Genomic DNA, 17,940 nt, shown 5'->3' with positions numbered 1-17,940 from the left:
CTTTTCTCTTAAGTTCATGGACGGATGCAGTTCTCTGATTCATATCAGAAGGGTAATGCTGCCCCCTTAAGGAGTAGGACACTAGGCAGAAAAAAGTTCTGGCTACGCCTATGGGCAGTCCCGGAGGGTACACCTTCTCTTTCTGCTTAGGATGTCAGTTTTGTATTAAACCAGTGTCAGAAAGGAACACCAACCCAACTAAAAAAAAGAGGGGTGGGTACTGCGTCCGTCAATGAACTTAAAGCGGAGTTTCACCCTAAAATAAAACTTACCTCCATCTTCTCGCTCCGGGTCACCTAAAAAACAAATGGATAATCACAATTTTTTTTTTTTTTTTACACTTACCTGGTTTAAAAGAAAATATACTCACCTTACTTCCTCTTCCTCCCCTCGGCTGCCACAGCGATTCGTCACTTCCTGGCTTTGCAATGATTCCTGGGAGCTGAACGTCATCGCTCCCAGGAATCAATGCGCCTGCACCGGCCCCGACGTCAGTTCCGGTGCGGGCGCCGTCATACCTTGCTAAACAGCTTCTGGGCATGCCCAGAAGCTGTGCAGGGATGATGCTGCGGCACAGGAAGTGACGGGGCCGGTGCAGTGCATCGTGGGACCGAAGACGACGGAAGAAGACACAGAAAAGGGTCGCGCTGGCTTCAAGCTGCCCACACCTGAGATGGCAGGGCTGGACAATACATTTTCAAGCTAAGTATTTCTTCTTGCAGGTAAGTGCGACCCGGGACAGATCAGAGGCTAGCCATTGTGGAGTGCACTAGCCCTGACTGTCCCGGGGGTATTTTTTATTTTATAAAAATGTCCCAGGGTGGAACTCCGCTTTAAGAGAAAAGGATTTTTACGGTAAGTCGCAAATCTAGTTTTCTCTATCGTTCATTGACGGACAAAGTTCACTCTGATTCATATCAGTAGGGACGTCTCAAAGCAGTGCCATAAAATGAGGGGTGGGAACAGCAGAAAAGAACAAGTCCCCAAAGCTAAACATAGCCGACCAGGCAACATAGGACTCATCAGAACAAAAGATGAGGCCCACCTGAAACAAACAATAAACACCCTCAAGAAAGGCCAAAAGCCCTCCAAACAGCAGCCAGCAAAAACCTTGCGGCCACGAAAAGGCATCTGCAGATGCCAGCACATCCACCTTATAAAATGTGGTAAAGGTGTGAACAACCAACCAGGTAGTCGACTTGCAACCTGAAGCACACATGCCTGTATGGCGAAAAGCCAAGGAAGCACTAGGCGCCCAGGTAGAAAGCGCCGAAACAGGGAAAGGTAGGACCTGACCTTTAATTGAAGAAACCTGCTGATCCCCCTGGAAACCGTCGCAGCAGACGCAGGCAGCCCTATTCTTGGGCCATCCAGGAGCACAGAGAAGGAACCTGACTTGCGGGAAGACTCAGTAGTCGCCAAGTACACCTCGAGTGCCCAAACTCTATCCAGAGTATGCAGCGCACATTCCGTAGGATGAGGGGGCTTAGGACACAAGATGGCAATACAATGTCCTCGTGCAAGTAAACACTAGAAACCACCTTCGGAGGGAAGAACGGAATCCGGACGAAGTACCACCTGGCCCCAAGAACCAACATATAGGGAGAACGACAGGACAATATCGCCAGTGCCGACACCCTGCGTGCAGAGGGACAGCAACCTAGAAGGCCACCTTCCATAGGCAGGGGATACCCTCGATTCTCGCAAAAGGAGGGTCTTGAATAACCAACTGCACCAAATCAAGGTCCCCAGTTGGTGACGGAGGTCGCAAAGGGAAGAACCAAGTGAAGAACCGCCTGGAAAAACTTGCGCACCAGGCAACAGGTAGCCAATGGCCTTTGGAAGAAAATAGCCAAAGCCAAAACCTGACCATCAAAAGTACTCAAGGCCAACCTTGCCAGCCTCCACGTTGAAGGGAGCCAAGATCCGGGCCACCGGGCAAGAGCAAGGGAGAGCCCACGCAACGTACAACATTCTCGTAGGATGGAAAAAAAAAAAAAAAAGCACCCTAGAAGTCGCTTTCCATGCTTTAAGCAGGGTGAGAATCACTGAAGCAGACAATCCCCTGTCCTTCAGCACCTGGCTTTCAACAGCCAAGCTGGCAAAGGCAGCGACCGTTGAGTCGGAGGGGAAATTGGCCCTGGAGACAACTCCTCCCTGAGAGGAATTCTCCATGGCGTGTCCACGGCTAGACTGACCAGGTCAGCGTACCAAGCTCGGCGAGGCCGGTCCGGAGCCACGAGAAAGACCGGAATCCCTTCCACCTCGATCCTGCGAAGAATTCTTGGCAGCAACCTGAAAAGAGGAAAGGCAGACCACAGCCGATACTGACATTGGCCCATCCGTGAGCACTCTCACATGACCATGCCGGTGTCAGGCGTGCGCAGGTGACCATGCCGGCATCAGCTGTGCACAGGTGACCATGCTAAAGTCCTCGGCATTGTTCAAGTTGAACTTTGAGAATGTTCTTGCCCATGACCGAACCCATGGTGCCACCATCGCACCCGCCAGAGGGTCCCGGGAGCGAGCCACAAACCTCAGCACTATCCTGTAGATGCAATGCCAACCGGTCCACATCTGTAGTGCACACAACGAAGGCACAACTGCTGAAACACCTCCGGATGAAGGGACCATGCCCCTGCATCCAAGACCTCTCGACTGAGGCAATCAGCCTGCCAAGGAATCCACATCTGAAAAGTAAACAGTGCAAAGACCTGGAACAAGGCGCTCTGCCCAACGAATTGTCACTTCCAAGGCCGCAAGGACATCCTTGGTGCCCCCTTGTGAATGACAGAAGCCACGGGCGTGGCGTAGTCGATTGAACGTGCACCCGATCCTGTGAACTAGACAAGCCGGATCGCTCCATTGATCGGTAACCTGGATCCTCCAGGGACCATACTCCTCGGCAGGTTCTCTGCTTCGGGACTCCTCCCCACCCCGGACAAGCTTGCATCCGCGGTGACAATTGTCCAGTAGAAAGAGGAGGAAGGATTCCAGATCATACTCCCTGGTCAGTCGGATCCTGAAGACCAGAGAGTTTGGATTCTAGCCCCATTCGAGAAGGATTACCTTCTGGGGGATCCCCGAGAGGGATTGAGCGAAAGGGACAGTCTTGAAAGACGGCACCCTCAGTCCCAGAACTCGCATTTAGGTCCGAAGAGACGACCATGTGCGGGACAGTAACAGTTGAACCGCAGTCTGAAGTTCCATGAATTATTTCCCTGAAAAACATCCTGAGGACGAGTCAGTTAAAGTCAGGACCAGATAGTCCAGTCTCATTGAAGGGACCAGGGATGACTCTTCCAGAGATCTCATGGTGACTCCAAATTCATTTGTCAGCACCATAGGGGACTCCAAAGAGAAGCAGATCGGGCCAGGAACCCCAGACAGATATGCCCCACTGCCGCAACAGCACCAGAACCGGAGCCAACACCTCTGTGAAGGCCCGAGTAGCAAAAAAGAGACCAAGGGGTAACGCCACAAACCGATAGGGATCCTACCCCACGGTAAAAAGCGAAGAACCCATTGGTGTCCTGAATACAACGGGATTTGAAAGGTAGGCACCTTGATGTCTATGGAGGCTAGGAATCCCCCTGAGGTAGGGAAGCCACCATCTTGCGAACTGATACCGCCTTGAATTTTTGATCCGCACGAAACCATCAAAGGGCCAGAAGGTCCAGCTTGTTGAACCAGAGCCTGAACTGCCCCACAGAGCGCTGCAAGTGATCAGGGGACAGCCGTAACAATGGAAGAGAACATCTCACCGGAAAAAACGGATCGAAACCCGATCTTGCAACTGAACCTCATGACCTCTGGAAACCAGCTGCCTGGGATCTGGGCCAGCCGTAGGTCCGAGAACCGGCAAGGACGACCCCCCACCCCATAAATGGGAGAGGACGCACCTTCAGGTCGAATAGTCCTTGTCCACAGGCCTGTAAAAAAAGCGATCTCTTGTTCGCCCGACCAGGGTCGTTTGGAACCACCAGAGGAAGTCTTGAAGGACCTTGCCACGTCGACTGTCCCAGAGGGACGAAAAAACTGTTGTGAGCTAGGGACTCCATCCGCGACAAAGTCCCCAACCCTTGTTAGCCTGTGGAAGAAAGCACTCTTCTTCCACCCCCCGTGAGACCCTTAAGAAGTGTGATCCGCAGACCAACATTTCAACCAAGCATATGCCGGATAACCACCCCCGAAACTGACAGGTGACCCAAGAAAAAAAGGAGCCGAGTCCAGCGTGGCGTCGCAAACAATTGCAGCCCCTGCGCCATCAGGTCCAACAGCTTACCCAGGGAAGGGGGGGACTTGCCCTTCACCAGGTCACGGCATTGGAACTCCGCCCATCAGGCAGAGTCAGCGTGGCAAGGGCAATCATGAACACTGTTTCCAGTGCAGACCCCGACAGGGAGTACAGATCGCGAGTCACAGCCTGCGCCATCCTATCCCCCAAGTCCTGCAAGGGATGGGGATTCCTACACCCGAACAACGGAAGTCCTATTCAGCCTAGAGACTGAACAGTCCACAGTACCAGGGACTCCACAAAAAGGTAACATCTAGCAGCCGCTTAGACAACCAAGGGGAACGTCTCAGACGATCCCATCATACATGAGCCTGCTAGCAAAATAAGCCGCTCCGGATGGCATGCGAGTGCCAGATGCTACCTGCGCCCAAATCACAGGGTGTCACGCACCAAAACAACCAGTGCATCAACCAGCACCTGTATCATGCGCGGCAGGGGTGGTGAAATGTCGTCGTCATCCTCCGAGGAGACAGGGCGCAAGGTACCGGACACAGCAGGGATGCCCATGTCTGCGCCGGCTGATTGAGACTCAGAATCCGAGACCTCAGATGAGGCAGGTAGTTGGAGAAACGTTTAAGCGCACCCCCCACCTCCACCCGGCCCCAAATGCTTCCCGAACCGCCGAAAATGCCTCGATGGACAGTGGAGATCCGGAAGGCCCTGCGGCCTCTGTGAGGGGGTCAGGTGGGGATACACGACCTGCAGTGTCCATACGGAACCTGAGGAACCCGCCAGCAAAATTTGCAAAAAATTACAAAAATGCAATTTTTATAAGGAAAAAAAAAAAAGAAGCGGTCCCACAGCTTTACAGCCAGGAAGCTGCCCAGGATGAAGGGGCTCCTCCATCAAAAGAAATGCCTCCAGGCACTCCCACCGGCCTATAAAGCAAAAAATCCACAGCAAAATGGCCCAAAAATGGGTGTACCAAGATGGCCGCCGTCATAAATGTAGACAATGCTACAACAAAATGGCAGCCAGCGCGGCCATAGGACCCCACAGGGAGACCCCCTGCCAGCCCTACTACACCATCCAGCCCTGAAGGACCCGACCGAGGACCCCCCCACAACATCGCCCGAACGCCACACCCCAGGCCCCCGTCCACCCCAAAATCCGCCAGGGATTTGGGGGGGGGGGGGGTGGAACTGTTACTCGTCATACTGGGAACACAGGCGGGCGCCATCTCATGACAGGACCCCACACCACCGGAAGAAGGGGGACTGTCGGCCAAATAGGAATGCTGCAACATAAGCCTAGACCCTGTCGTTTGCGTCCTGGCGAGACAAAGCGGAGTTCCACCCTCAGAATAATTTTTTTAACAAAAATAGCACATTAATATTAATACATCTCGCTTCACAAAACCGCTATTTGCATATTTAGGAGTTGAACAGTGTATTTGTTTAGTGAAAATCTTACTTTTAAAACTGCTGCCTGTGCATTGTCATCTTTACTAAGGGCGTCTGAAACAGCAGTGTAAGACTTCCTGACCTTCTTCCTGATTGCTGTTCATTCTGGCTACCCAGAATGCAGCAGGAAATCCCGCACATGGGCAGCACTATGCTTTAGGCATAGTACAGGTTGCTATAGAAACATTGGCTCAGGAGGAAGTTGCCACCCTCTATATCCCTTCCCCGCCTCCAGGAAGACACATGAGAGAGAGAGACAGAGAGAAACATACTGCCAACTAGTACCTAGAAAACTCTTGTCTGGCTGATGGGGAACTTTACCCTCCAGCTGTTGCAGAACTACAAGTCCCATTATGCCTCTGCCTGTAGGAGTCATGCTTGTAACTGTCAGCCTTGCAATGCCTCATGGGACTTATAGTTCTGCAACAGCTGGAGGGCCGCCAGTTTGACGAAAATGGCACGCTGTTATGGGATCAGCACTTTACACGGATGGACCGATGGATGCATGGCACGCTGTTATGGGGTCAGCACTTTGCATGCATGGATGGACGGATGGATGCATGGCACGCTGTTATGGGGTCAGCACTTTGCACGGATGGACCGATGGATGCATGGCACGCTGTTATGGGGTCAGCCCTTTGCATGCATGGATGGACGGATGGATGCATGGCACGCTGTTATGGGGTCAGCACTTTGCACGGACGGACCGATGGATGCATGGCACGCTGTTATGGGGTCAGCACTTTGCATGCATGGATGGATGGATGGCACGCTGTTATGGGGTCAGCACTTTGCATGCATGGATGGACAGATGGATGCATGGCACGCTGTTATGGGATCAGCACTTTGCACGGATGGACCGATGGATGCATGGCACGCTGTTATGGGGTCAGCACTTTGCATGCATGGACGGATGGATGCATGGCACGCTGTTATGGGGTCAGCACTTTGCATGCATGGATGGACAGATGGATGCATGGCACGCTGTTATGGGATCAGCACTTTGCACGGATGGACCGATGAATGCATGGCACGCTGTTATGGGATCAGCACTTTGCACGGATGGACCGATGGATGCATGGCACACTGTTATGGGATCAGCACTTTGCAGGGATCGACCGATGGATGCATGGCACGCTGTTATGGTGTCAGCACTTTGCATGCATGGATGGACAGATGGATGCATGGCACGCTGTTATGGGATCAGCACTTTGCACGGATGGACCGATGGATGCATGGCACGCTGTTATGGGATCAGCACTTTGCACGGATCGACCGATGGATGCATGGCACGCTGTTATGGGGTCAGCACTTTGCATGCATGGATGGACGGATGGATGCATGGCACGCTGTTATGGGGTCAGCACTTTGCATGCATGGACGGATGGATGCATGGCACGCTGTTATGGGGTCAGCACTTTGCATGGATGGATGCATGGCACGCTGTTATGGGGTCAGCACTTTGCATGCATGGACGGATGGATGCATGGCACGCTGTTATGGGGTCAGCACTTTGCATGGATGGACGGATGGATGCATGGCACGCTGTTATGGGGTCAGCACTTTGCATGGATGGACGGATGGATGGCATGCTGTTATGGGGTCAGCACTTTGCATGCATGGACGGATGGATGCATGGCACGCTGTTATGGGGTCAGCACTTTGCATGCATGGATGGACGGATGGATGCATGGCACGCTGTTATGGGATCAGCACTGGGTCCCCCAGCACAACCCCCCAAATCACCCTCCTAGTACCCCCCCCCCCCCCCCAATTCCCCTGCTAGAAGAAATCTTATCCTGTCACCTCTCAAATTCCCCATCCCAGAACCCCCCCCCCCATGTCAGATTGTAATAATAAAGAGAATATGTACTAGCAGGGTGGGGAGAAGATGATTACTTCATGGTGGGATTGGTGACAGGATAAGATTTGTGCCCCCGAGTGCAGTTCTCCCTTTCCCTTTCTTCAAGCATCGCAGGCAGACCTCAGATACAGCGCGGCACATCCCTCTGTCATTCTCCTCTTCATATGTCAGAGCGGAGGAGGAGCAGAGGAGGAACCTAAGAGAGAAGCCAATAACAACTTTTGGCTTTGCACAGACAGCTGCCGAGGGAGAGATACGGCTGCAGAAGCAGAAGGGGAGAAGATTGCGGCTCAGGAATGACACTGGATGTCAGATCGGGACTATACAGAGTTTGTTATCCCCTCTCCTCCCAGCAAACAATGTGGAAAGGGGGCGGGTAACAAACTCTGTATAGTCCGATCTGACATGCAGTGTCATTCCTGAGCCGCAATCTTCTCCCCTTCTGCTTCTGCAGCCGCATCTCTCCCTCGGCAGCTGTCTGTGCAAAGCTTTAGGAATCGGCTTCTCCTAGGCTCCTCCACCGCTCCTCCTCCGCTCTGACATAAGGTAAGGAGAAGCCGAAGGACGCCGCTACAGTGATAGGAGTGTGAAGCCTGGCAAGAAGAGAGAGAGGGAGCACATCCCGCTCTCTCCTGTCAAATAATCAGTGTCAAAGAAACACTCCTAACAGCGCCCCCTCCACCTCCCATGCTGCAAACACCGCCGGGATAAGCTGAGCCGAGTTCAGGTCGGGTCACTGGTCTCTGACACCCCGTGAGATGTGGGGCTGTGCTGCTGCGGTACTATAATAAATAAAAAAGAGTGGGGCTGCTGTGAGTGAAGGCAGACTAGGAACAGCATCAACCCACTGCCATGACAACGGCCCTCGAGGCGTCATTTCCTGTTTTAAAAAAACGCGAGATGAGGAGAGGCCGATTGCCCATTGCCTTCTGGGAGTTATTACACACAGCTCCCATGAAGCAATGCGAATCAGGAAATGACGACAGCGGCCGCGGCCGAGGAGGGGGGGAGGAAGCAAGAAGAAGGAGGAAGTGAACTTTATAATGAAGTAAAAATAAGGTAGGAAACTCAAAAAAAAAAAAAAAAATGCCCAATTGATCTTGAGAATGCACAGCCCGAACTAAAACTGCAAAGTTGTGAAACGGTGGAACTCCACTTTAACTCACGGGGCCAGTCCCCGTGCAGTGGGACTATGTCGCAGCCGACCCAGTGCAGAGCTAAGGCCTGCACGCGCTCGGTGGCCAGGCTGGGGTGACCACTGGATATAGGGATCCAGCCAGTCGCCCAGCCTGGCATAATTGCTTGAAGATCTCACAGGAAAAAACGTATAGGAGAAAAAAAGGCTAGCTTAAAAAAAAAAAAAAATCTACATAAAAAAATTACTTCTATGCCAGGACCAAAGAGCCCAGCAAGGAACTAGGTCCTTACTCCTGACTAGGCAGATTAAAAATGACATCCTATGCAGAAAGAGAGCGGGTGTACCCTCCAGGACAGCCCACAGGCGTAACCAGAACTTTTTTCTGCCTAGTTTCCTACTCCTGTAGGGGGCAGTATTATCCTACTGATATGAATCAGAGAGAACTGCGTCCGTCAATGAACGATAGAGAAACTATATATTTTTTAACTGCAACTAAACTGAATGCACCTAGACACTGCAGAGTGTCTAGGTGTGTATTCAGCTATAGCAAAGCATTTACTAACTTCCAGATGCATTTAGAAACAAGCTGCAAACAGAGTTGGACACCTACATTTAAATTCCCATCTGCATGGGGGCTATTACATATTACACATTACACGGAGGAAAGTTTCCTAAATACTAAAATTGTTTAACTGTGGCATTTTAAGACCCAAAGCATATTCTTCTATAACCCCATCATTGCAAGCAATATGACAAATACACACACACACATAGTATCAGGTTTTTATTTCTTCCTCAGATATGTAATTTAACCAGCTCTGGACCAGAAGAATTTGCCCCCTTAACGACCAGGCCATTTTTTGCAATTCGCGAAATAAAATTGATGTCTTTTTTCCCACAAATAAAGATTTCTTTTGGTGGTATTTGATCACCTGTGCGATTTCTATTTTTTGCGCTATAAAACAAAAAAAAGAGCCACTGGCCCCGTCCATCAGCATCCCAGCTGCCGAGTGGGCTCGCCCCCCAGCGCCAGACGCTTGACCGACGTAACCATATGATGGTTCGCACAGGAGGGGCTTCCATTCGCAGTGTAACTGCGGCGGGTGGTCCAAAGTGGTTAAATGCATTGTGTTATGGAAAGCTGATGATGTGGTGATGGTGGGGGGAAAAGGGGAAGGCAGTAGTAATACTGGGTGTGGAAAGTGCTGGATGTTGGGATATGGTGGTGCTGAATTGCATCAGGTTCTAATGTAGGTGGTAGAGGGGCAGGGGTGGAATAAGGAATCGACAAGGGATAGAGTATTGGGTGCGGAGGAGGAAGATGTGAATCGCAAGTGATAAAAATACTGATGATTTGTTGGAGAAAATGGAAGAGGGGTTGGTTGTGGGACAAATGGCCTGGGAAGTGACAATAGTGCAGGTGTAAATAGGGAAGAAAAAATAGATGGGGGGGGGGGGAAAAAAAAAAAAAGTATCAGTTGTCTTAGATGGCGGAGTCTGGGGGATGTAGGAAGCAATATACTGCATGACTCCAATAAAGATTGGTATGGACCTGTTAAAGCCCACCACATTTTGTGCAAAGGAAATTTCGTCACTCTGGTTGGCTTCCATGGTTTGCAACAGAGCGCCCCCCCCCCTCCCCTGCCCCAAAGCACTTCCCCCCCCCCCCCCCCAATATGTTGAGGGCATGTGGTCTGGTATAGTATGCAATACCCCCCCCCCTTCCTGACCTGCATGCTCATATAAGGGTCTGGTATAAATTTTTTGGGGGAACCCCATGCTTTTTATTTTGGCATAGGATTCCACTTCAAATCTATACCACACCCTAATGGCATTTTTTTTTTTTTTACATTCAGCTGTCAGTGGGGAAACTTGCTGACAGCTGATGAGTCATCAGTTGTTAAGGACACGGCAGCCGGCTTCCCGGCTCACTCGTTAACAACCAGCTAATCTTCAGACAGAATACGAATCAGTTGATCAATGTTCAACCAATTTGAATTCCGATTGTTCTGAATATTTGAAATTCGTTTTGAAAAAACCTAACAAATTTTTCAACTTCAGTAGTGCAGGAACTACCTTGAAGTCGCACAGATATGAACAGTACACATAGGGAAACATGGGGGTGCGACTTGTCATGTGACTTGGGGGTCCAAAGTCGCATGACAAGTTGCACAAGTGTGAAAGGCGCCTAAAAGACCGAAAATGCACCAAAAGAATCACCTGCACCTTTTCTGAAGTTGCACTACAACTTGTTGCATAGGTGTGAATGGGCCCTTGACACAATGGGATTTCCATTGTGAATTTTAGCATGACAGCCGGAAAAAAAAAAAAAAAAAAAATGCACAATTGTGAACAGGTTTAAGAAAATTAAAAACTGTTTTAAATGGGGTTTCCATCTCCTTTAACTAGACAGAAGCCTTTTTAACCACTTGCCGACCGCCCCACGCATATTTACTGCTGCAGGCAGCTCGGCTTCGCATAATCACGTAGATCTACGCGATTATGTGCAAGCGGTCTTGGCAATACACACGTACCGCCGGAGCCAAGACAGACAGCGGGAGGAGTGGGCGTGGTCACCACCGGCCACCTGCTATCTTCAGGGAAACTGACAAGAGAGCCATCTGCCTATGTAAACAAGGCAGGCGGCTCTCCTGTCAGACAGGCACAATGAGATCCCGTGTCTCAGCTAAGCTGAAACACTGATCTCTGTGCGCCTGTCACAGAGACTCCACCACCCCCCCCCCCCCCCCAGTTAGAAAGGACAATTTAGGAGCACACTTAACCCCTTGATCATCCCCAGTATTAACCCTTTCCCTACCAGTGTCATTTATACAGTAACAGTCAATTTTAGCACTGATCACTGTATTGGTGTCACGGATCCCCAAAAAGTGTCGCTTAGTGTTAGATTCGTCCACCACAATTTTGCAGTCCCGCTAAAATTCGCTGATCGCCGCCATTACTAATAGAGAAAAAAAAAAATAAAAGTCCAAAAATCTATCCCATAGTTTGTAAACGCTATAACTTTTGCGCAAACCAATATAAGCTTTTTGAAATTTTTTTTTTTTTTTACCAAAAATATGTTGCAGAATACAAATTGGCCTAAACTGATGAAAAAAATTAGTTTTACATTTTTTTTATTGGGAATGTTATAAAGCAGAAAGTAAAAAATAGAATTTTTTTTTCAAAATTGTCGCTTTTTTTTTATAGCGCAAAATCTAAAAACCGCAGAGGTGATCAAAAACCAACAAAAGAAAACTATTTGTAAGGGAAAAAAAAAGACATCAATTTTATTTAGGTCAGCGTTGCATAACTGCGCAGTTATTAAAGCAACGCGGCACCGAATCACAAAAAAATGGCCTGGTCATTAAGGGGGTAAAACTTTCCGGGGCGGAAGTGGTTAATTAGCAGTATTGGGTCATGGAGCTTCCTTTCTTAGAACCCAGATGACCAACTACTTCTATTCAGGTATGAGAAAGCTAGAAGATTATTAATTTGCCTAGCTACTGTATTTTCCCTTTATTTAAATCTACTTACTCTAATCTTTATTCAGGTTGAAAACGTGAACACTATTGCTGAAACAGGGCACAGGCAAACAAATCATTCTGAGGCTGGTCATAACAGAAAGATGAAAGCTGGATGTATGCAAACAGTAATTTTAATATTGTAATTCATATACCTTTATCCCAGTCCTCACTACATGGTGGAGCATTCCACTGGCTTGGGTTGACATCTCGCTTGTACAGGCTTTTTTTATCAGCTGAAAAAAAAAAAAGATTTAAGCAATCAAATGAGAACATACAATCCTTTTGAAAACCCTGGCATTCCATGTCTCAGTTTGTATCAAGCAGTTATAGGAGTGGACTACAAAAGCAGAGGGATGAGACCCATGTCACCTAATGAACTTCAAAAAACTGAATTTTTGTAAAATCTTACCGTAAAATTCCTTTCTCTGAGTCCTCCGACAGTCGCCGCCCACTCATTCAGTCTTCACCAATGGGTATTGACTTCATATCCATAGGAGCAAGCTAGGCATAAGACTTGTTAAAAAACAAAGTAATCTACATAGACACACCTATGGGGCTGTCCCAATGTTCCAATACCCCCTGCTATCAGCATTCCCAACTCAGTTTGGTAGCAAGCAGTTAAGTCCACAAGAACCCCAATAGAGGGGCGGGGGCGGCGACTGTCGGAGGACTCAGAGAAAGGAATTTTACGGTAAGATTGCAGTGTAGACATGAGGGGTAGGAAACGTGACCGTCATAAAGGCAACGCAGTACCCACGTCAGAGAAAGGAACCTTACTTGAACAGCAAGGTAATCCTCTGGGCAACAGAAAGCTCAACAGGAGCAACAACCCAGGAAGCACATAACCAAAGGGGGAGAAAACAACAACCCCCAACAGACAGGGACAGACAACGACCTGACCCTATCAAAGCACTGCCGCACACAGAACCTTGCGGCCAAAGGAAGCATCTGCCGATGCCAGAACATCAAGTTTGTAGAACTTTGAAAAGGTGTGCACACCTAGGCCACCGAAGCCTGATTCCGGAAGGCCCAGGACGCACTCAGCGCTCTGGTAGAGTGCGCCTTGACAGGGAAGGGCGGCACCCGTTCCTTAACCAAATAGGCCTGTACAATCGTCTGTCTGATCCAATTTGAAATTGTCGCCGCAGATGCAGCCATACCCTTCCGAGGTCCCTCAGGAAGGACAAACGTTGTAAGACGGACAAAACTAAGTTCAAGTCCCAAGGAGGTAGAGGCTCCCTCCGAGGAGGGGCCAAGTGAAGCACACCCTAAATAAAGGTGCGAATCAAAGAGTTAGACGCCAAGGGGCGCTGAAAAAGGACGGCCAGAGCAGACGGCTGGCCCTAATCGTGGTCAACGCCAGGCGCTGATCCACACCAGTTTGCAAGAAGGCCAACACCCTCGCCACCGAGTAGGCACGAGGAGAGAAGCCCCTGGATTCACACCAGGCAAAATAAGCCTTCCAAGTACGGTAATAGATCTTACTGGACGAGGCTTTCTTCGCCTTGAGCAAAGTAGGAATGACCTCAGAGGAGAGACCCCTGTCTCTCAGGAACTGGCTTCCAACAGCCATGCCGTTAAAGCCAGCGACTGTAAAGCAGGATGGAGGATCGGTCCCTGCAACAGTAGATCGTCTCGTAACGGTAGTCGCCATGGAGGCTCGACGGCCAGTTGAACGATGTCTGCATACCAGGACCAGCGTGGCTAGTCCGGGGCCTCCAGAATCACCAACCTCGGTTCCGAGACTAACCTGCGAAGGAACCTGGACAACTGAATCGAGGGAAAGGCATATATGAGACGATACCGGTGCCAAGGCACCACCAGCGCATCCGATGCGTCTGCCAGAGGATCGCGTGCTCTTGCCACGAACCTTCCCACCTTGTTGTTTAGCCGGGACGCGAACAGATCCACATCCGGGGATCCCCATTTCGCACACAGCAATTGAAACACCTCCGGGTGCAGGGACCATTCCCCCTGGGAAAGGGTCTCGCGTTGCGTCACAGATCACGTGACTTTATCAAGGTCCCTTGATCCCTTGATAAAGTCACGTGATCTGTGCCAACGCGTCGGGAGGCATCGGGTGATGTCGACTTCCGGTTTGACGGCCGTGGCCGGAAGTACCCATAGGAATCATACCGCAAGAGTGCGGCTACTTTATCGTTTCTGCCGTTTTTTCCTGATTCAACTGCGAGTGTTCCTGTTCCCCTGATTTTATTGAATAAAGCGAGTTGTTACATGCTTCACGATTGGGCATTACTATCTTTTTTCCGGAGTATACTGGTACTGTTGGAGTAAAGTCAGGATCGATGGCTATGAAATAAGGAGTGGAGGTCGGAGCTACCAGAGAAGCCCAGCAATTTACCCCTGGGGCTAGATATCAGCAAAAAAGCGCCTTAAAAGGTGCAGTGAGGTGAGCGGCCACTGCGCCTATAATATCACGGATGTCCACAAATTGCCCTAGAGATTCACTAATTGTCACTTTAATATATGTGCACCTATGAACTTTATCTAATCACTGCACCAGCTTTATCTATTGAACTAGCTTTTTTCTATTTGCACATGGACTACCAAGTACACAAGATATATTTATTTATATATTTATTTATTGATCTATTCATCTATATATTTATTAATCACTGCACTAGATTGATTTATTGCACTTGGACTATTTTGTGGAGAAGAATTCTATCTATTTATGTATTTATTTTATTAATTTTAGAATGATGCATTTTGTCACATTTTATATTTATTGATTATGGATATGTTTATTATACACTGAGGGATATTTATTAGCACTACGTATCTATAGAAGTTTATTCAGAATTATTAGTTATCACATTAGCCTATATTGAATTTCACTTGGATTCTAGGGAAATGTTGATGTTTGATTACTTGAAGTAGCTCTTAAAGCGATCGTTTTTCATATCTGCGATTTTAATCGCTTGATGCGGCGATCTGGCATTTTGTTCCATGTTACTTGGTCAATGCGGCTTTATCCATGAATAAAAGTTGGAGATATATTGGAGCAGCTATTTTAGTCTATTTTATATTGAAGACTGACACAATATTTGTTTTAGGAGTTGGATTGACGTTTAGGATTTGGATTTTACGGTCTTCTTATATCTTTTATCGCTTTTTAAGTAGTAGTTTTATACAATTTACCCTAATATATTTATGGAACTATTTATGGAATATTTTACACGGCGATTCCCGTTTTATCCCATCATAGGAGTTCTTATTGAACGTGTGAGTTTGGGTAGCTCAGCCTGAGCCCCTTTGAGATTTCTTCCCACTAGCGCCGACTCATTTTGCATATTAATAGTGATACTGGTATTTAGTGAAAATACTAGAGCCGGCTGCATGCGAGATAGGATTTGATTCTAATCTCATAGTCGTTTAAGTTTCTTCATCAGCTGCAACACATTTTAGTAATACCTCCTACTTGGACACTCAAGTGACAGCGTGCACATCACCCCCTTTCCTTAGCCACAAACTATTAGCGTTCCTCCGCGATAGCGAATCGGAGGGACCTCTGATGACCCTCGAATATGGGGATGTGTAAATACGCATCCTTTAGGTCGATAGAAGCCAGGAAGTCTCCCGGACTCAGGGAGGCCACCACCAAGCGGAGTGATTCCATGCGGAATTTGTGAACGCGCACAAATCGGTTCAGAGCTTTCAAGTCCAGAATCGGACGCACCTTGCCCTCCTTTCTGGGCACAATGAACAGATTCGAGTAAAACCCCCGAAATCTGTCACGATGAGGCACCGGGACGATCATCCCCTGGGCGAGTAGATCCTGAACCGCCCGATGAAGATCTTACAGCCGATCTGGGGTCAAATGAAGATTTGAGGGAAAGAACCTGTCCGCTGGTCGCGAAAGGAATTCAATCTTGTAACCTGATCGATTGATTTCCTGAACCCACCTGTCCGGAATCCGGAGCAGCCAAGGTTGGAGGAAGCCGGCAGACGTCCCCCCCACCCCTGAAACGGGTGAGGGCGCCCCTTCAGGCAGTGGCAGACTGGGCCGCCGTACCAGCCTGGGTGGTTTTTTGCTTGCCCGCCCAGGGCTTTCTCTGGCCACCCTGGCCCTTGAAAGGGAAGGGCGGCACCCGTTCCTTAACCAAATAGGCCTGTACAATCGTCTGTCTGATCCAATTTGAAATTGTCGCCGCAGATGCAGCCATACCCTTCCGAGGTCCCTCAGGAAGGACAAACGTTGTAAGACGGACAAAACTAAGTTCAAGTCCCAAGGAGGTAGAGGCTCCCTCCGAGGAGGGGCCAAGTGAAGCACACCCTAAATAAAGGTGCGAATCAAAGAGTTAGACGCCAAGGGGCGCTGAAAAAGGACGGCCAGAGCAGACGGCTGGCCCTAATCGTGGTCAACGCCAGGCGCTGATCCACACCAGTTTGCAAGAAGGCCAACACCCTCGCCACCGAGTAGGCACGAGGAGAGAAGCCCCTGGATTCACACCAGGCAAAATAAGCCTTCCAAGTACGGTAATAGATCTTACTGGACGAGGCTTTCTTCGCCTTGAGCAAAGTAGGAATGACCTCAGAGGAGAGACCCCTGTCTCTCAGGAACTGGCTTCCAACAGCCATGCCGTTAAAGCCAGCGACTGTAAAGCAGGATGGAGGATCGGTCCCTGCAACAGTAGATCGTCTCGTAACGGTAGTCGCCATGGAGGCTCGACGGCCAGTTGAACGATGTCTGCGTACCAGGACCAGCGTGGCTAGTCCGGGGCCTCCAGAATCACCAACCTCGGTTCCGAGACTAACCTGCGAAGGAACCTGGACAACTGAATCGAGGGAAAGGCATATATGAGACGATACCGGTGCCAAGGCACCACCAGCGCATCCGATGCGTCTGCCAGAGGATCGCGTGCTCTTGCCACGAACCTTCCCACCTTGTTGTTTAGCCGGGACGCGAACAGATCCACATCCGGGGATCCCCATTTTGCACACAGCAATTGAAACACCTCCGGGTGCAGGGACCATTCCCCCTGGGAAAGGGTCTCGCGTTGCGTCACAGATCACGTGACTTTATCAAGGTCCCTTGATCCCTTGATAAAGTCACGTGATCTGTGCCAACGCGTCGGGAGGCATCGGGTGATGTCGACTTCCGGTTTGACGGCCGTGGCCGGAAGTACCCATAGGAATCATACCGCAAGAGTGCGGCTACTTTATCGTTTCTGCCGTTTTTTCCTGATTCAACTGCGAGTGTTCCTGTTCCCCTGATTTTATTGAATAAAGCGAGTTGTTACATGCTTCACGATTGGGCATTACTATCTTTTTTCCGGAGTATACTGGTACTGTTGGAGTAAAGTCAGGATCGATGGCTATGAAATAAGGAGTGGAGGTCGGAGCTACCAGAGAAGCCCAGCAATTTACCCCTGGGGCTAGATATCAGCAAAAAAGCGCCTTAAAAGGTGCAGTGAGGTGAGCGGCCACTGCGCCTATAATATCACGGATGTCCACAAATTGCCCTAGAGATTCACTAATTGTCACTTTAATATATGTGCACCTATGAACTTTATCTAATCACTGCACCAGCTTTATCTATTGAACTAGCTTTTTTCTATTTGCACATGGACTACCAAGTACACAAGATATATTTATTTATATATTTATTTATTGATCTATTCATCTATATATTTATTAATCACTGCACTAGATTGATTTATTGCACTTGGACTATTTTGTGGAGAAGAATT

At 49.1% G+C, this 17,940-nt stretch overlaps 1 protein-coding gene across 1 annotated transcript in view; it reads right to left on the bottom strand.

Annotated features, from left to right (window-relative positions):
• The window catches only part of LOC309548200 (gametocyte-specific factor 1-like), a gene marked incomplete at its 3' end in the record, with an annotated part of 388,446 nt that overhangs the window by 63,518 nt on the left and 306,988 nt on the right, over positions 1–17,940 (bottom strand). The window contains exon 6 of the mRNA XM_082248155.1: positions 12,379–12,459. Within this exon, the coding sequence (XP_082104281.1) occupies positions 12,379–12,459 (81 nt within the window). The remainder of the gene's footprint in view (positions 1–12,378; positions 12,460–17,940) is intronic.

The sequence above is a fragment of the Pelophylax lessonae genome (genome assembly GCF_965119305.1).
Source record: "Pelophylax lessonae genome assembly, chromosome: 2".
In the NCBI taxonomy this organism is placed as follows: domain Eukaryota; kingdom Metazoa; phylum Chordata; class Amphibia; order Anura; family Ranidae; genus Pelophylax; species Pelophylax lessonae.
Note: the sequence above shows the minus strand (reverse complement) of the source record. Positions and strands in the feature narration are given on the sequence as shown.